At 34.9% G+C, this 20,393-nt stretch overlaps 4 protein-coding genes across 5 annotated transcripts in view; 2 read left to right on the forward strand and 2 right to left on the reverse strand.

Moving 5' to 3' along the window:
- Positions 1-14,721, reverse strand: part of MCTS1 (malignant T-cell-amplified sequence 1 homolog) — a 64,766-nt gene extending 50,045 nt beyond the window's left edge. The window contains exon 1 of the mRNA XM_076126284.1: positions 14,564-14,721. Within this exon, the coding sequence (XP_075982399.1) occupies positions 14,564-14,574 (11 nt within the window). The 5' untranslated portion in view covers positions 14,575-14,721. The remainder of the gene's footprint in view (positions 1-14,563) is intronic.
- Positions 10,573-13,921, reverse strand: AdipoR (adiponectin receptor). The gene has a single exon (XM_076126283.1). It carries the CDS (start codon positions 13,602-13,604, stop codon positions 12,444-12,446), a length of 1,161 nt encoding a protein of 386 aa, XP_075982398.1. The 5' UTR covers positions 13,605-13,921; the 3' UTR covers positions 10,573-12,443.
- Positions 14,722-15,163: 442 nt separating the features above from the next.
- On the forward strand, positions 15,164-16,662 carry LOC142980644 (WD repeat-containing protein 18). Its single transcript, XM_076126149.1, has one exon. The coding sequence runs from the start codon at positions 15,301-15,303 to the stop codon at positions 16,651-16,653; it is 1,353 nt and encodes a 450-aa protein (XP_075982264.1). The 5' UTR covers positions 15,164-15,300; the 3' UTR covers positions 16,654-16,662.
- A 496-nt stretch (positions 16,663-17,158) lies between these two features.
- Positions 17,159-20,393, forward strand: part of Ankle2 (ankyrin repeat and LEM domain-containing protein 2) — a 33,040-nt gene continuing 29,805 nt past the window's right edge. For both annotated transcript variants that reach the window (XM_076125766.1, XM_076125767.1), the window contains exons 1-3: positions 17,159-17,339; positions 17,437-17,683; positions 18,647-18,802. In XM_076125766.1, the coding sequence (XP_075981881.1) occupies positions 17,319-17,339; positions 17,437-17,683; positions 18,647-18,802 (424 nt within the window). In that variant the 5' untranslated portion in view covers positions 17,159-17,318. The remainder of the gene's footprint in view (positions 17,340-17,436; positions 17,684-18,646; positions 18,803-20,393) is intronic.

Below are 20,393 nucleotides of genomic sequence, written 5' to 3' on the forward strand. Positions count from 1 at the left end.
TTAGAAGGCCGGCTAAAGGCCCAACTTCATCCATATTGGATTTGTCGATTAGCGAACGGAAAAGGGACATAAATTATCTTCAAGGCTTTTAGCTCTCAACATACGATGTAAATAAAGTTTAATATGACGTGACTGATTACTAACTGGTTTAGAACTTTGTATTACATCTAGTGTCGGTTATAGGCTATATTATAGATAAAATTATATAAAAGTAGCTATTAACTTATTAAGCTAATCGTCACTTATCCAGAAGTGCTGAGGCCGGCCGTTGTCAGAAACATTTGAAACTTTGAAGTTATGCGATTCGTAATCGTGATAATGATGTTTATTGCCTACAACATTAAAGAAAAACATCGGGAAATTCGCTTTTCTAAATAATTTTATGGAAACTTCGCCAGTCTACATAAATACACTTTGGTACAGCCATCTCTGTATATTATGCTAAAGAGCAAGAACCTTCTCAGAATTAAGGTTAAACTAAACTGCTCAAAAAGGTGAAAACAATTAACATTAATATAGCCATCCATACTTAATATTATAAATGCGAAAGTAACTCTGTCTGTCTGTCTGTCTGTCTGTCTGTCTGCTACTCAATCACGTCTAAACTACTGAACCAATTTGCATGAAATTTGGTATGGAGATATTTTGATACCCGAGAAAGGACGTAGGCTACTTTTTACTCCGGGAAAATAACGCATTTCCCGGGAAAATTCAGAAAATTCAACGAAGTCGCGAAAAATCAATATTATAATGACATTGAATTAACAAAATTGCGTTGCCATGGCAACTGTTTTCATGGCGGATATGCCTTAGAATATTTTTCGTGAAAAAAAAGCATATTTTATATCATCACGCTACGACCAATAGGAGCAGAGTAGGTAAGAGTAAAAAGTGTTACAAAAACATGGAAAATTCTGACCCATTCACTCTTATATGACGCAAGCGAAGTTGCGCGGGTCAGCTAGTATTAAATAATTGAGTATTTCCTACAATTTAATCGTAGGAAGTGCCAAAAATGGCAGCAGGTCTGTTGACCCTTATTTATCGGTTCACCTTGTCGTGTAGCATGCATAAAATGTAATTCAATAACACTGCAATTCTGTTATTTAATTATGAAAAGATCAACTACCTATGCATTGATATGCTTCCCGATCAGCTTTCGTTTTTAGGATCCGGACCCCGATCGCCGCTGTAATCTTTTTTCTATCTTCTTTTTAAAGCATATTCGCTCATAACAATAGCAATAAATCTTTCCTTATAAATTTCTCGGTTTATTTGTAAAAACCATATGAATTTCTGACTAGTATTTTTTGAGTTCATCGCAAAGAGGCAGCAGCGACGGGGGACTAATGCCGTAGTAATGAATAAAGATATTTCCACAGACAATTTTCAGGAAACGAAAAATTCTAGATCGTTTTGCTACTGTTAAGAGCCAGAGAATGGCATACCAAGCAGTCATTACAGGAAGGAACGTTTCCTTAGCACTAACGACTAGCGACGATTATGATAAGGACGAAACAATGTGCATTATCGTTGGACAGTGTTGAAACTTGCTATGAATGCAAGGAAGTTAACTTACACGTGTAAGGCGAATTGTCCAATTAACTTACGAAAATAGATGTCTGTCTTGATTAATATGTCTTTTGAACGAAGGAAAAACAACTCGTTTTCATGCAAAGAGTATTAGTGACATACATTACGTTTGTGATATATGTATAACTCTCATTGTATTTTTTGGTATCTGTATAATTGGGTGTTTTGTACAAGACATTTAATTCTGTTTTATTTGTTTGCCTCTGATATTTACATATGTAATTAATCCCGTTGAGTTACATATTAAAAGTAATCAAACAATAACTAAACTGATTTTGCAGTAAACTTTTACATCAATTGATAAAACCCACTCATAGATAGCTGTACCGAAAAAAGTAGATAATAAAATTAACAAATCAATCCATAATCTTCTTAAATCCAAAACACATGGTCATTTTTATCAGCGTTCCGAATTGCGTCTAATTTCGGTCACGCGAAATATAAACAACGCAAAAACGTATCGCAGAAACATTGGACTATATCTTTGCGAAAACAAGCCAGATAAGGTACTTCCTAACACACCCACATTGTATCATTAGACCGTGACATTGTGAGGTCAGTTTACGTATTAGCAGAATGACAAAATTAACTAATTCTTGTCGTTTTACATAACCGGATGAATCCTTTCAAGGTAAAGAGGAAACCAAGGTGTTGATGGCTTTAGTCACGTGAGATATAATATTTGACTAAATTGATAAAAGATCGAAGAAGCGTTTCATCGTCACATATCTTATCGACATCCAAAGAAATATTATGCAGGAATGGCAATCCTATCCAATATCTTTATTTAATTTTACACGAAATAAGCAAAACAAAAATATTATGACAAATCTGGATAAATCAAGAAATTAAAATAGGTGTTTTACAGAATCAAATGTCACTAAATCACCAGCGGAAATATGACCACCCAAGTCGTATCGATTTTGTGACATTGACCATTAAAAGTTTTAAAAACAATTTCTCCTTCGTCCTCGCGAGTTAGAAACTTGGAAATACTTTGTTGTCGACTAACACAAAATAAAGGACTAAGATGAATGAGAGGGTAGTTTGATATTTTGACGTGTTGTTCGAGAAAACAGCTGTTCGTGAGAACTTACTTTGCGGCACTTACATAATTGAAAGTTGTTGTTTAAAACTGTTTTGAGGAAAAACAAGTTTTGTTTTGTAAAGTACTTTAATTAATTATGTTATTGTCATTGTAACAAGGACGACTTCTTGGAGTGTAGAATGCCTGGAGGGGGGAGTGTGGACGTTAAGGAATGCGGATCAGGAATGTAATCGGCGATATCCTTTAAAGAGGTCAAGTGCGTAGCGCAACTGACAAGCAAATAGGTGAATGGGGCGACACAAATATGTAAGGATACGGATTCACGTTCGCGATTTTTCGATATTTAATATCGTCTGGATTTGAGGCGTTAAGCAAATGTAAAAACACTGATATTACTAAAGTATGTTTTTCAGTCACATGGAGTACGACGTTGCGTTGCTATTTACTTTGCTATCATTAGGTCTAAACCCGACAAAAATATCCAATATCACTTTAATCACCCACGATCGCCCTACAAGACACTGGTGCAAAATTACTATACATAACAATTCTGCTAGTCCTTAGTCTACACAAGCATTCAGCTAGGATATGACGTAATTTTGCTCAAATAATATAACCACATGTTTGTAATTCGCTTCCATTCTTAATACGCTTTCCAGGAGAACGAGACACTGAGTTTAAAGCGGCTTTAAGCCCGAATGCAGCAGTGCTCACAGCAGAATGATATTCAAACCAGCATCCTTTCAATCTAGTCTGAAGCTTCCCACATTTAATATTTATGAAGTAATACAACGTTCGTGAAACGTACATTCTTACTACCTACCTGTTCGTTAATATCGCAATAATGCTTTTGAAATACGAAATTGAATCCGGTATTTCGCGATGTCTTGCTACACTTACATACATAATACGCGCATGTATTATTTATCGCTTTCAGCCATTGACACGGCAAGTTTCAGTGTTAACTACGTGTTATTTATTACATTACTAGCTGACCCGGCAGACGTTGTTCTGCCATATAAAAAAAAGTGTCACTTAGGGGTAAAAAAATATATGTTGGCCGATTCTCAGACCTACTCAATATGCTCGCAAAATTTCATGAGAATCGGTCAAGCCGTTTCGGAGGAGTATGGCTACGAAAACTGTGACGCGAGAATTTTATATATTAGAATAAGATTATTACCAACTTCAAAAAAGGAGGAGGTACCTACTGAGTTCTTGGCTGACACCAACTTAAAAAAAGAACTTATTTTTACTTTTTAGTTACGAGGATATATTTGATGGAGATTTTCTTTATTTAAAACGAATTATACACAAAATTGTGCTTGACTTTGTCTTTTGAAGATATAAATATTCTAACAAGTGGATTTCAAATGCGCTAGATTTCAACCTAACATTAAAGATATAAAAGTCAAGTAATAATGCAAGAATTTTAATCGCAGATGACATACATGATTGAATAAATCATAGTGTGATAAGAAAATGGCTTTGTCTTTTTCATTGCAGTGGTACAAAACCGGAATATCAAAACACTTTTGTAGACAATTCGGGGTTTTACCGAAAAATAATATAAAAGAACCACTTAGCTGTTGTTTTTTTATCTTTATTTCTGTACGACAAGGTCATTATATAATTACGAAAATCGTACCTAAAAATATAAATATCTCCACTTTACATGAATTGACTTTTTGAAGGTTTCGCCAGAAGTTCGTTGCACCCTCATTTCCTCAATTTACATGAAACCTTGATTTATATTTGCCAAAATATTGCCTTACTTAGTCACGGTTTCAAAAAGACACTTTCATTTTTGGTCAACTTAAAAACAAAAAAGAATTGTAGCATAACTACCGCATTGGGAAGTACATTTGTAAAGGTAGTTTTATACTGTGAGAAATAAAAAATATTATTTTATTATCAATTGCGTACAAAACCAAGGCAATATATCTACATAATTATTATATTTCATATACAACAACCTTAAGAAGTGGGAGCCCACACAATCTAATTATAAACACCGTCCCCAAAAAGGTACGGTCACACCCCCAACACGAAAATAGGACAACACATTATAGAAATACTAACTGAAGATCACTTGAAGTACTAATTCAACTCTTATCCTATGTATCCAGGCGCGTTCAGTGCTCCATTTGCATACTAATTAATATAGCTAAATAGCTAGGTGGTTAAAGCTTGAAATTACCGAATAAGGATTTTTCCCCCGTCAGGGGTCTTATATCTTTTTTATATTTCTTATTTTTAGTTTAGGCTATTTTCTGCCTGCAATCTCATGAAAACATGTGCCGGGGTAAAAATTATGTGTTAGTCGTTTTATAAACTATCTGTGTGCTAAATTTTGACCAAATGCGGTCAGTAGTTTTTGAGTGATAGAGGAGTAAATAAACTTCATCCATCATCAACTTTTACATTTAAACAGGAAATAGAATTTTAAATAATCATTTAACAGATATCTGACAACATTATTTTTCTTCTAAAAAGACTACAGAAAAATGGTCCTTAAGGGAAGTGGTTTTGGTTGTGATGGAGACAATGGGACAGATCTTGTTTCGTTAGAACTGTGCAAGATAAATATGGGATTATCTGCGGTAGATCCATGGAGGTGATGGATGGTGATTGATGTCATGACCCTCATGAATCGTATACCAGGAAAAGCAGATATTGATTTATAGCAAGAAGGGTATGAAATCGACAGGTTTCTTTTATCTGTGTGATAATTTTGCGAATACCAAATGATATTTTATCAGCCAGTAAAATTATACCGAGTCAAATGTTAGCCTAAAACTTTTACATTAGTCTGGTTCAAACATCAAATAAACAACGGTAAATAATACATGACCGTGTTAATCCCTGTCGTGTTATCTATTCACCTAATTAGTCAAAACTAATCCGGTACTTAGCGTCTCTACCAATGCTATTTAGTTAATTTATTTATACATAAACGAATATAACATTTATAATTTATTCACGTTCTTAGAAATATTTTAATAACTTAATCACTGGCTTAAATCTGAAACCCAATTTCGGCTCTGATTCCAAGAAAATCGATAGCCCTTAACCTAAACTTCAGTCAAATATAACTACCCACACAACTAGCTTGATTTCCATACTTTGACGACAAAGTACCTAGATTTCACCTTAGTTCTGCCAGTGTCAAGGGCACTGGATCGATACACACGCTATTATAGTCTGTAGGCAATGGAAACAAAGTTAACAATAATCCATTTAAATATAGTCTAAAGGTATTTGCATTTAAGTTTGAAATCTCAGGGGATTTGACCGCACGAATCTAAAATTGGGATGCTATAGAGGAATGGTTTAAATTGGGATTTAAGTAAAGATATGTATAACTTTGACTGTACATATTTTAATTAATTTTATACATGGTTTTAAGGTATTGTTCTTACTCTACTTTCATGATCATTGTACTCAATGATGATGACTTAGATAATAGCTATTGTAGTATTATTTAAATAAAATAAAATAAATTTAACGCATTAATGTCCCACTGCTGGGCAAGGGTCTCCTCCCGTAATGAGGGAGAGGTTAGGCCTTGAGTCCACCACGCTGGCCAAGTGCGGGTTGGGAGTATTATTATTTAAGGAAGATTTTTTAAAATGTTCTGCGCCGGAAAGATCAGGAGTTACATACAAATTCTGGGTAACCTAACATCATAACGCCTTCCAAACATAAACTCGTAACTTTTTTAAGCAAACATATGTAACAGTCCCAGGACTGTAGTTGTAGTTTTCCACGTAAAATTACGTGTATTAGAAATAATACCGAGTTTACCTTTATAATGCAATTCTAATGAGGAAAATAATAGCTATAATAAAGTGTCGTTTGCAGCTGTTGTTATTATACTGTTCTGTATGATTCACTTTTATTGATTGGTATTACTTAAGTGGTTTCCATAAACTTCATTATTATTGCATAAAACAACGCAAGGTAGTACGTGGAGGCGATTTATTTACTTTTAACTTCGGGTAAAACGATTTATGACAACACATTTGCAAGATGATCATGATTTTTGAAAAAAAATGTAAACTTTGGGCAAGATTTTTTTTATATAAAAGTAACAGCGAAAGAGATCTTCTTCTACATGAACACTTTGCTGAGTCAATACGGTAAATTTTCAAAGGAAACAAGCTTAAAACATAAATAAACACAAAATGGCCATAATATATTACACTCTGACGTAATCATGCCTTCTGAATTCCCTACAGCATTCCTTGTTTTCCAATGTGAAAGCTCTATAAATTGCTTCAGCGATTCCGCTCTCCCAATAAAATAAGAAGCTGTAGCCACAAATAGCTTGGTAAAGATGTTACAGGCTATAACATAATACGAGGCATTTTCTTATACAAATTGACGTCGTTTGGATCAAGTGGGTTAAGTAGCAATCTATCAATTGGCAGGTCTAACCGTTTAAGTGAATTGGGATTCGAAACTGTTGCAATGTTTATTGAGTTAGCAGCGCGCGTTGCATACGTATTACCGAATGTCGAATGACGCAAAGATAATTAAGGTTACCGTATCCTACGACCGTGAAATGTGTAGGACTGCAATGGATGAAACAAGCGCAGGATCGGTAAAAATGACGTACTGAGGGGGAGGCCCATACTCAACAGTGGATTGAAGTGGGCTGAATAGATAGATAGATCCTATCGTCCAAATTAGTAAGAAGATAAGTCTTTCTTCGTCCTTTTTGTAAAGACTCTACACAATTTAAATATCTTTCAAATAGGTTTGCATTGCGTAGTCAATGCACTTATTTCCAGCTGCATTAAGCCAGGTGCTAAATACGTCACTTGAATATCTCTTTGAACCAGTAAAGCATGAATGCGTTCCAATTTATCGGTATCTACAGGTCCAATTATGACATTAACAACGTAGATTAAATTCATTTGACTAATTACGTATGCGTGAATATCAATTGCTGGTGTTAATTACTCCATTTGTCGTGGTATTGGAAAAGCATCAGGTATGTTGATTATACTGTGTTGTGTGTGCTACTGAACACAGGTTCCTAATAGATTAATATCGCATGTGGTACAGCAATTAGAATTTTAGGTTTTCTATCCCGAAATTATAATTATCCACGCGACAACGCGTCATCTATCAGAAAATGATATCTCCTTCTGATCAAAATACAAACGCATATGAACCAAACTATTCTGTGAGTCAAAAAGTCAAAGCCGGTTTATGTTTTCCACGAATAACTGCTGCGTTTCGACCTATTTGCCATAGTATATTAATTATCGGCCATAAAATCAAATAATGTCACTGAAAATCTGAACTCCAGTAACCATATCTATACAAAAATCTGTCCCAATATAGCCTAAGTTTTACCTCCAGCTGGGATTACTCTTTGACCTATTTTAATTAAGATTACTCTCAATCATCTATCAACAGTTAATATATCTACGCGAGTAAAAGGTTTTTTACTACTTTAAAAGATCCTACAGCATCAGAAAATAAGTCTCTTATCGTACTACGTCAAACTCGAGAAAGGCCTGTTATTAACATAACAATGACGGTCATTTGGATTCGCATCGCTGATATGACGTCATGCTTTCCATTATGTGTAACATGATAGATGATGCCATAGCTATACGAGAAACATCGATCTTGTTAGGAATAGATATTTGTTGCTTTACAAACACATCGAGAGGTCAAGGACGAGTGACATTAGGTATAATTTGTGAAGGAATATATCATGCCCAGACGCGGTCCGAAGAGGATAGGAGTGGACTTACGGTAGACGTGACTCAAAAATGGATTCCCTAATAAAATATAAGATTTCCATTTCTTTTACAATGTATACAATAAATGGTCTCAATAAATAAACCGATTTAACATTGTATTTTTATTATTCGTGACCCTGTGCAAAGTTTCAGGCTGCGACCTGACCTGTTTCTCTGGTTTGCTGTATACCAAGAAGACTTAAATCCAGTCCAGACTTAACCAACATATATGTAGATTACAACCAATCTTGGTACAAATGTTTGTGGATCTTTCTTTCTTTATTTGGCACACAAAACAGAATACAGTCAATACATTTTAAAGTAGGTATTAAGCGAGTTTCGTACGAGACAATATTCCAAAACATGTGTACCTACACAGCATGACTTACAAAACTGTATCGCACTGAATAGAAATGTAGGCACACTTTTCTGAAAGCTATTTGCCTATTCCAGGTTTTCAAATGGTGCGACGGTACTGCAAAGTATCTTGGTACCAATCTTAAACTCATGCATTATGCATAGCTGCTGCAAAATATCTACATACAGAAGCGTTATGCAGTTACATTGCATATTATATTAATTTTGGCGTAACGGTTTAACCTAATTTTCCCCCGTACTAACACAATTATTTATAATCCACGTTCCCTGTATTGATTTCAGGAGTTTATTGACACCGCCACTGATCATTAAACACAAAACAAACTTTGCCCTAAAAACTATTCTGGGTCAGACAGATTTGGTATCATGAGAGAATCGACCCTAGTAATTGGTGTCCACTTTCCCGATGCAACATAGAGATTAGATCTTTCCACTTTCTTGGCATACAGTAATTGCCGCAGGGGCATAAAGGCCGTGGGCTATGATCGCTGATGACGAGGTCCCAGGTTCGAAACGGCTCAAGTTTTCCAGTGATACTGGCTTTAGGTGGGTAAGGAAATTCCCTACAACAGTCACAACGTAAATATTCCGTGGAACTAAAATTGCAGAATCATTTTTACACCTTAATAGAAAACTTCATAAATGAATGCGTCACTTAATTTTATAAGGATTTACTCAATGGAATAAAGTATTGCCGTAATAGGATGATGAGCTTAAATGTATTCACGTGCTGATTAAAAATCTATTATTATATTTCAACCTAGGTGTGCTCCAAATGCAAAATATTTAAATAATTTGAGCCCAAGGCCGTTTGATAAACCATGATAAGCTACAAAATTTAATCAGCGCTCAAAATGCCTTTGCTTATACATTAGAATTAGGTTTAACAAATTGGATTGCTTTTGAAGTAATCTCCTCATTTTACCTAATGGGAGCTATTTTGGGATATTGTTAAGTAGGCCATGCAAGCCGCAGTTCAGTGTTTGAGTAATGGCAGTCCCCGAGATCTTGCGTATGTCCTGCCAATACATGCAGCTTTATGTAATTAGTAAGTAGGTAGATATATATTATAAACCTCTGGTCAATTATGAAATGGTTATTGAACGCAATTCTCTATCGACTTTCTATAATTACGGTTTATTATAAGGCAAAAATCTTGTAAGAGATATCATGGAAAAATAAACTAACATCATCTTTACGGTTGCCTTAAATAGGCGCCAAAAATAGAAAATCTCCGGATGGCCTGCTCTGGCTTTTCCGGTCTCTATTTCTGTACAAACTAACAGAAATGCATACTAACAAATGTAAGCTGCCCTCTGAATTCTTAATATGGATTATTTCGAACTACCCACTTTGTTGAACAGCACGTGAATTGCATAAATGTAGATAGATATACACATTCTAAGTAATCTACATAGATATACGTTAAGGTAGGTTCGCGATGAAGCCTTAAAGCTTTCCAACATCCAGACAGGATGACGTAAAACCTTTGTATAAAGCGAACGAGTTTCTATGTACACGTAGGCAGTTAATCCTCCAGTGACGTCATACGAAGTCAGACAAGTTACACAAAATGTACGAAAGTAGTAAGTTTTAAGTGTCTACTGAATTAATTACTGTGTGTACGTAACTTTTCTAGCATTTAAAGAAAACCTTGAAGTCTTTTATCTTTTATTATATGGTAGAATATCAGATGTAAAAGAGAAAGGTAAAGAATCCACGAGTCGTGAATGAAACCAGTTTCGATCACGTGTGGTGAACTATCTTACAGCTATGTCAAATCAGAACACGTTTATCGGTTTTATTTAAATTTATTGCATAATTTTAATCCCACCAAAACAAGTATTCAACAAATGTCACAAGAACAGCCAAAGCATATTTTTTTGTTTACAAAGTAATTCAAGAAGACCATTGTATCAATAAACATTTTTAACAAATAAGATGCCACAGAAAACATAGAATAACAATTTTATGATTAGTAATTATGTGGTCTATATTACGTATTCCAAATAAATGATTAAATAATTAAATCTCATAGCAAAAAATACTGCCATTGTTATGTAACTCGTGAGTTTCTAAGCTTTCTAGCAAACAATACTTTACATTTCCCAACAATTGCAATTTACACAAACTGATATTGAATAATATTGTCCATCATCAGTCAAATCCTGATTTAGTTCCTTGATATGCCAAATACTGGATTCTTAGAATTCCTGATCAAACCAAGTTGTTTAATTTAGCCAGAGAAAGCAGCTTTACATCAACACTTACAGTTTATTTTACAATTATGTAAGACATTGTCTTTACGATATTTTTATGAGTTTTTCTATATTATCATATCAACATTTCTACTTACATAATTTTTAAGCTTTTCCATCCAACATATCAATATAAATGTACTTTTCAAGACAATAGAGTTCAATTTGCAATATACATCACAAAATCTTTTTTTTACATTTTCTGTCTCATAAAATCTTTACACTTATGAACACTTATAACAATTTAGAATATACTTTGAATTAATTTATACTTTTATTACTACTGCAGACCACATCATAATGAAGTCAGTTGACGAGTGCCCAAAAATCTTTACACAACTGTTCAGTAAAAAATAATCACAAAATAAATTATTCAAATAATAAAGAAATCTGAAGTAGTGATGGAATGTGATACTGCAATTACTTAATATTACAAAAGTGACTACAATTAGTACATCAACACAATCACATGTTTACAAATCAAAATTATTTTATTGCATCAATGTACCCAATTGTATTCAGGGCATGTTAAGTCATATCTGTTACATACAAAATGTTTATTACACATAGACCTGAGAATGTAATGCTCCTAAGAGATATCTAATGAAAGACAACATGAGATTCCACACAACACCATCATGAAATTAGAATGTAAAAATGTTAAGAAAGGTGAAATAAATAGGAACTTTTATTGAAGAAATAAGAATGTATTGGCTAAAGGAATCAAAACAAATAGAGAATGATTTAATTTGCAAATTGTTACATTGAAAGTAAGATATCAGCAGAGTTACCTCAATGCTACATCTTTTTTAAATTTAGTAATAGCTATGACCAATTAGTTAAGAATGTTATGTACATCATGGAAGAACAGTAAAGGGCATTTATGTGGTCCAAACTATGTCTATTCTACTTAACACTGGTCTTAAATTTAGTGCAAAAACAAAGAAAATAAGTAAACAAAATATAAATTAAGTACACTAACATCTTAACACAGCATTGTTAAAGTTCAAGTATATTGTTAATAAAAAAAACTTGCATAGAATTGGATTTTTAATGTGCAGCCTTGGTGCAAATAGTGTAACTAGACAGACTAAACAATAACTACAAATAATGCACTATCTCTAATTTAAAAAATAAATAAACAACTATGACATATGTTTTATTTATAGTACCCCCATTTTACAGCCCAATGTGAGCATGCTATTAACTCCATTCATTTCTCTTCAGCCTCACAAGTATGCACTTTGCCTTATCAGTGTTGTTATCAGCTGTTGCTGAGTTGTTATAAAATTTACAAAAATTCGTAGTTTATATGTTTAAAAAATATACAGTGAAGCTATCGAATGTTTGTAATTCTACTTAAATTTATCTATGGTCTACTATCACATTTGGTATAGGGAGGGGCTAGAATGCGATTGATGATGGAGGCATGGAACATTCCCCTACAGTCACACGGTATGATGCCAGTTCACTGATACCATGGTAATGCACAAATGCAGCTACAATCACTAGCACATGGAATATTTGATGTGACTGGAACCAGATGTCACACTTGCCTGGGAACCAGCGCTCCGGCACTCTGAGAGCATAGAACATTGCTCCTAATATGTATAACAGACCCATCAACACCAACCAGCCAAGTGATGCTTTACTCACTTGACTGAACCAACCTTCTGTAATACCATAGTGGATTGCAGGCACTATGCCTGACAGACCAAAACCCATAAACACTCCCGCTCGGAGAGGTCTCAATCGAGGCTCTGAGAACCTGTCCCAGAGGGACACTATTATAGACAAGATTCCTAAAACTACCACTACAGATAAATATATAATCTTCGGTCTGTAGTGGCAGTAGAAACTGTAATACAACCACGGAACAAATGAACCCATAATCAAGAGAGCAATGCCGCAGTAATCCAACTTAGAGAACAGTTTCCCGACCATCTCCGAATGGCAGTAAAGGGTGTGGTATGCAAACGAAAAGCCGAGGCACACGATGGCGCCAATAAAGAATACTCCAAATATCATCTTCTCCTGCATCTGTATTTCGATTGAAGGGCGCGACAGGAAGTAAATAGCGACACCGATAAATGCGACGCACCCGAGCAGGTGCGTCCAGATGTTGCCTGTCTCGGTGTGGATGCGGAATATCGAAGCAAAGCACGCGCTGAACGACGGTAGTGGTGGTCGGTGACCTTTGTGAAGGTAGTCGTTGTCTTGCAGCCATCGTGGCAGATGTCTGAAGTGGCAGACGTTCCACGACGCCTCCCATACCTTGCGAACGAATTCCTCGGCTTGTTCGGCAGCATTGTGTGCTAGAGCACCGAGGTCGATTTCGTCAGAAAGGACGCCCGCTTTCAGTACTTCCGCCATTTCTGCATCGAGCAAATGCTGATCCTCCGGGGTGGATGGCAGCGGGCATCCATCTTCTTCTTCGGCGAGCACCTCGTCCAGCTCGTCCATCTGCGACGCCAAACTCTCCGCCTCCGGATCCCATCCTTGACGTCGCCGCAGTCCGTCCGAGGACGCACTGCGGGATCCCGTGTCAGAATCAGATTCCCACATCCTCGAACCGTCAAAATTCACGCGAACTCACTGATACGGCAGACATGGGCCGCCACGACCTTTGTTAGCGGTACACGAACAGTTATTCGTTAGAAGTCCAGTTACGTCACGAAAAAGTGCACCATGCACGAAAAATCTTAGCACGCTTTTGTTTCGAAATGTTCGCAATGTATATTCGTAAAACGTAATAGTTCGACGGCGATCACAAGAATTTAAGTGCTATAAAGTAGTCGAAAAAATCACTAGCGCACAGGACAATCAAATAAGAACAGCTGCACAGAACTGAACTGATGAACGAACTTGGAATCTAGTCATTCAACCATTTTTATTCGGATCTATCTATCTCTGTCTGACTTATAATGTTTTCACTTTCACACCTCCGCTGTCTTTACGTCACTATATTTGTAGTGTTGTAACGCAAAGTCGTAAATGAAACACGAATATTTGGCAACGCTCATAAGTCGATTGAGTAAGACCCATTTTTTATTATACCTATTTCAAAGAATTTGAACCAGACAAACTCTCTGTAAATTGTTTTGAAATGTCTATAATTAGTATTATAATAACCCCACTTTTTTTTATTAAATAAATTCAACTAATTTTTAACGACAATAATCATAAAGGTACATATTATACTGAGAATCTGATATTATGTTTAAGCATACGAATGATCCTATAAGTAGGCCTGATATCATTTATTTGCTCTCAAATATTAAAATAGTCGATTTAAAAAACCGAATTAAGCCGAAATGACATGGACATCACTAACGTTGTAAAATAATTACTAAGTTCTCATTGGCCGGTCGCGTTGTATTACGTCAAATATTCGGCCAATCGCGGCGCCTCACCGCTGAATGAATGAAGTTATAACCTCTTCGTCAAAAATAATCAAAATCACAAAATTATTGCAATAATTTGCTCTCATAATAGAAGAGTATTAAAAATTTTGTTCAACTTACTTTTTGAACATGTTGCTGCTTTCTTGTACACGGGTTTAGGTACAAACACTGAAATACACTTTACTAAAAACACTGTAAATGACAGCTGTAGACGAACTAGTACAAGTAGCGAAGCAACTTTATGAAGGTTCGGTTTATTTTAACCAATCGACAGTAAGCATGTCTTGAGAATATTTGCCTCATTGGATAAAATATTTTGACAGATACTTATACGAAATGTTTTTTTTTTCTCTATGCGTTTCGATACACACACAAAACATCTCAAATTATATACCTATGTAAATGTTTTACAGGTCGAACTCTAAAAAGTTAAATCTAAACTTATAACCAAACAAGATGGTTATTATTATTAAGTTTCGTCACATAAAATAATTGCATATGAAATATTACTTTGCCAAAGATAATAGGAATCTGAATAGGCAGTCATTTTCCAGGAAATTATCTGCTACGTTTTCTACATACATATATTGAACTTATTTAATGTAGGTATGTCTACATGATTGATGATAATCTCTTAGTTAGGTACATCACGCCTACTACGAGGCCAACTATCCGATCGAATAGACGATTCGATCAATGTCATTGTGAAGTAAAATGAATTTGACGTTTCATTGCTGGGTAGATTTTTACATCGCTGTCCACATGTGGATTTGAATAAACAAAGTATTAACTAAAAGTATAACTAAATAGTTACCTTAAAAAGTAGAAGTCAAAATATATTCTTAGATTCGTATACTATGGCGACTCTTTTAGAGGTTCTCGTGACCAGTGATTCAAATAATACACTATGGACGAGCTGCGTGTGGGACCCACACACCGGCACCAGCCTAATGACATACAAGGGAGGCGGTACAGCTGAAAACAAAACGCTCTCGTTTATTGGAAACGATTATCTGGCTGTTGTGGAGAAAACCAAGCCAGTATTACACATATGGCCCTTGAATTCTTACCAAACAGTTCAGGGAATACGATTTATTCTCCCTGGTAAAGCTACAGCCTTTGCCGTGACCCGCGATGGAGCGTACATTGTCGCAGGTATCGAGGAAAAGATATACCTGTGGCAAACTGCATCTGGTAATCTATTGACTATTATAAACCGCCATTACCAAAAAGTTGTGATGTTGAAATTTACACCTGATGGGCGATACTTTGTGTCGGCAGCTGACGATGGAATGGTTATGGTTTGGTCTCTTGCTACTGTATCAACTCACCCAGAAGTAGACCTAGTGTCTCAAACATCAGCCGGACAACATGACCCTGTATACATATTTTCTGATCATTCCTTACCAGTTACAGATCTGTGTATAAGCAAAACTGGCATGCATGGACGTTTGTGCACTGTATCAAGTGACAGAACATGTAAAATATATGACTTGTCTTCAGGAGAGATGTTGCTTAATCTAGTCTTTGATGCACCTCTGTGCTCTATTACTTTTGATGTCCTGGAATTGAACATTTTTGTGGGGACAACTGAAGGAAAAATTCATCAAATTAGTCTAACTAATCCTCCTAGAAATAGGGAGTTGTTAATTGATACTAATAGTAACTCTCAAACTTATTCTGCTCATACCAAAGCAGTCAATTGTCTGTCTGTTTCACTAGATGGAGAGACTCTAATGTCTGGATCAAATGACGAGCAGGTCATTTTGTGGCATATTCCTAGCAAACAACCAGTAAGAATTATTAGACATAAGGGGCCTGTAACAAATGCCTTCTTCACTGTGAATTTTCCAGCTATCTACAAGCAGGACTTTACTCCAAATATGATCCTACACAGCCTTGAAAGGACCTTAGAAAAAGATTCTGATGAAATAACTGAACTGGAAGTGTTTACCAAAAAGAAGATTAGCTTTTGGCCTGAACAACATACAGATTTCGAAATTAATATTTCTTCAAAGGAATTGGAAAATGAATTCAAGTTCAAGGAGGCAGCACTACATGAAGAACTAAACAAACTGAAGACTATCAATTCTAATTTATATTCTATGGCCATTGAGAAAACTTTAAAATCAATTCCTGCTGCTGCTACTACTCCTAATCCTAATCCTAAAAATAAGAATAAAAAGAAAAATAAGAAGGCTTCTCAATAAATAACATGTAATGAATTTTGGCTTTTATTTAATTTTGTATAAATTCTATAAGACAAACACTTTTGGACAACAAAAGTTGACCATCATATAAGTGGCCTTTTCAGATCCAACTGAATCTTTAACTTAGTCAAGAATCTAGAAGTTGAAAAGGACTCTCACTTGTTGGAAGAGTGGGAAGTTACTATTGAACCTACGTTAACCTATTATTGAGATTGATTGATTTTGATTCTGAGAGCCCACAAATCAATATTAGCAATTTTCGGAAAGTTACGGTTTTCACTCCGTTCAAGTGTTTCGATTAAATTTAAATCGATTCTCAATATCAGCCACAACTTATCAATAATCGTACCAATGATATAATTTTGTAAAACTAACTTCTATGTAATACCGATTAATATTAGGTAGGTACCGATTATTTTTTCAAATCAATTATTGTAGGTAGTGTATTTGTGTTTAGTCAAAAGAATAGTAAGTTAACGTCTGTCATACAACTCACTATCAAAGAAAAAGTGCGACTAGCTGTCAAAACGTCATCCGCCGTTCGTAACGCATTTCAATCTCCTGTTTCAAAAAACGCCCGATATTTTTGTTGTGATTAAAACTTTTTACAAAATGCTCTGAAATAGCATAATATAGTTTCATAGCTAAGTTATGATTATGATTTTATGACAAGCCTAGTGTGTAAGGTGAGTTGTGGTAGAAATACGATCGTTGTAAAAATAAACTGTTCGCGAGCTGCGCTTTGCGTCACAAACAAAACATAAAAATGTTTACGATTTTTAGGAGACGAAAATGTCTAAGGCTGTAATAATACCGGAGTGTAACAAGGATATTGGCGGTATGAAGGAGGAGATATCGCTGTCGCCGACTGAGAAGCGAGATGGTGCCATTGGATTGTTTAGTAGGTTGTTGCGTTTTGATACGCTGAGTAAGAAAACCAGCGCGCCTGAAAGCCCAACGAATGTAGAACCACCTATCACCTATTACGGAGTGTATATACCTTGTGAAATTAAAAAAGGACCTGACGAAGGTATGTCAATTGTTATTGTTTATTTTCTGTTACTTTCTTGTTGTCCAGTATCTATTTTGTTCTATCGAATTAATAGAAGCTTTGTTCTCAAGAATTAAATAAGCATAAAGTTTGTTGCCAAGAACACAATTTCTATAACAATTTGCATTTAAGAAAAGTATTAGTCACACACTATATTTGTATGCCTTTGTTTTTTTAGACAAAGATAATTTATTATGATTCTATTGTGAGAAAGTAGACTAGAGCATTTTCATATTCAACCTAAAAAAAAAAAAGAAAATTATAATTTAATCCTTGCAAATACATACACTGGTGACATTATTTTCATTCTTATCTTATTATCTTTCTGATAACATAGATTAAGGTCACTGAATAATACTTGACTTCCGTATTCAAACATTCTGAAAGGCCTGGATGTTTTTTTTTATTATAAAACAGCAAAAAAACTGTGAGGCAGGCTGAAGTTACATATAATTGCATTATATAGTAGTAAGAATAGCTTAAATCTTATTTTATAATGTCCATGTGAGCGCCACAATATTTTCAATGCTAACACTGAGGCTACTGTATGTTTTTACCAGTTTTAATTACCAATGCTATCTACAGTAACAAAAATAAACCTGGCAGTTAAGAATTGTTGGCTACCTTGAAGTTTTATCTTATGTTTCATTGTTTAATTTATGCAGTAAAAAAAAGGTAGAATAGATATTTCTGGTTTTTAAACAAATTATTTGTTTATTTCTTCTTTAATAATAAGCAGAAGAATAGATAATTCTTTTAGCATACATTATATATTTTTAATCCATTAGAATTGGATATTTAAGCAGATAATTTGTCTATATTACTGTATTGCTGAATTTTAGCTGTTATTGGTCAACATCAATTAAAACCATAATATGGGATCATTTCTTAAACTTCAATTATATATCCAGAAATGTATTAATAATGTTTTCTCTTCAACAGAAGCGCTACACGTGTACAAGAATAAAAGTGAGGCTCTGGAGCTGGTCCGTAGATACAAGTCTTCAAGATTCAAGGCTTTCAGGAACCGTCAAGATGCAGTCTCATTTGCACTACGAGGAGCTGAACCAACGGACACTACGGATGGAAACGATAGCTGTGAGTTTATGAACATTTAATTATAAATAATAGATTTTGTGATGGCTTTTAACGACAAATATAAAATGGTAGAGGTGTCGCCAAACAACTTGAACACAAATTCAGTAGCAGTAGTTGTAATTTCATCTAATGGTCTTTCTGTCAGTTATTTGAAAGTATAAAAAGGCCATTAGCGTTGATAAAACAAATAGTTTGTGGATTTCATTATCTCAATGGTTTTTGTATATTTGAATGATTATATTTTTTGTAGTTTTCCTGCCAGCTTGCTTAGCAACTGGTTACACGATTTCCAGTTTGTAACAGAACCATCTGATAAAAACGTTAATATGATTGAAATGTTTTAAAATATTCCTGTAGCTAGTTTTCGTTTTGTTCAGCACATAACCATGCCCCTCAGTATTAGAAGGAGGTATTGTCCATTAAAGAGTCTGTCTCTTATAAGGTTTACTTGAATTCATTTTCTTTAATACTAATTAGTAGAAAGAATATCCCATTTTTTCATCCCTACAAACACCCCAAAAGACATATAAACATACATAAAACCACACCTTCTTCTCATAGGCAGAGGCCAGATAAAGCCACTTGGAAAAACTTGCATTGGTTTTCTGAGCCATATATAATGTCATACAGGACCTCCAGTTACCCAAAAAGGTATATTTTAAAATATTTATGAATGGTCTGACAACCAGTCTTACCGAAGGTATCATGTTATAACCCAAGTAACTGGGTTGTGGAGGTCAGATAGGCACTAGCTCCCTGTAAAACACTGGCACTCAGCTGCATCCGCTGAGACTGGCAGCCAAATCCAACATAGTTTGGAAGAAAGGCTAAGCCATGGTCCAATTCATATGAAGAAATTTACTATACATATTTCGTCTTTATTATAAGAGTAAATAAAGAAACTACGAGGACAATGACCTTGTTATCAGCACACACTTAGCTTCCTTTTGTTATCACAATCACTGGCCATAATCAGTATCCAATTGACACACTTTGTCTTTGAGTTGTTCAATCTCTTTGTATAAATCAATATCAATAAGTAATATATGAATATATCTGTGTATTCAGGTGAAAATATTAACTTTATCCTGTTACATTTATGTATCATTTCCAATATTTTTAAAGGTCGTTATTCTCGCATGTGTTCAGTAAATACGGAGATGAGTGTACTAGGTTATTCTAGAAATTCCTGCTGACGATGCTGTACTTAATCAGTCTAGCCTTTCTTTCAACTAAAAAGAGTTGGCTTCCAGTCTTGCTGGATGCAAATGAATACAATGATTTTACATGGTCCAACTGCCTATCGGAGCTCCATGACCTATTATCTGGGTTATAACACGATAACTTGCCAAGCCTGCTTGTCAGACTTAAATGCTGTAATGCCTCTGCCATTCTAAACTACTAGACAGTGTTTAGACTTTTACAGTTTATTGAGCTTGAAATAATGTTAATCTGTTTATTATGTTCCTATGGTGGAAGACTTATACTGATACTTTCCATTTTGTAATGACTTTCCATTCCAGAGTAAGATGCTATATTGTTTATTATTGCCTATTATTCAATCAGCATGTGCACTTTTACACGTATATGT

The sequence above is a fragment of the Anticarsia gemmatalis genome, chromosome 18, assembly GCF_050436995.1.
Source record: "Anticarsia gemmatalis isolate Benzon Research Colony breed Stoneville strain chromosome 18, ilAntGemm2 primary, whole genome shotgun sequence".
NCBI lineage: Eukaryota > Metazoa > Arthropoda > Insecta > Lepidoptera > Erebidae > Anticarsia > Anticarsia gemmatalis.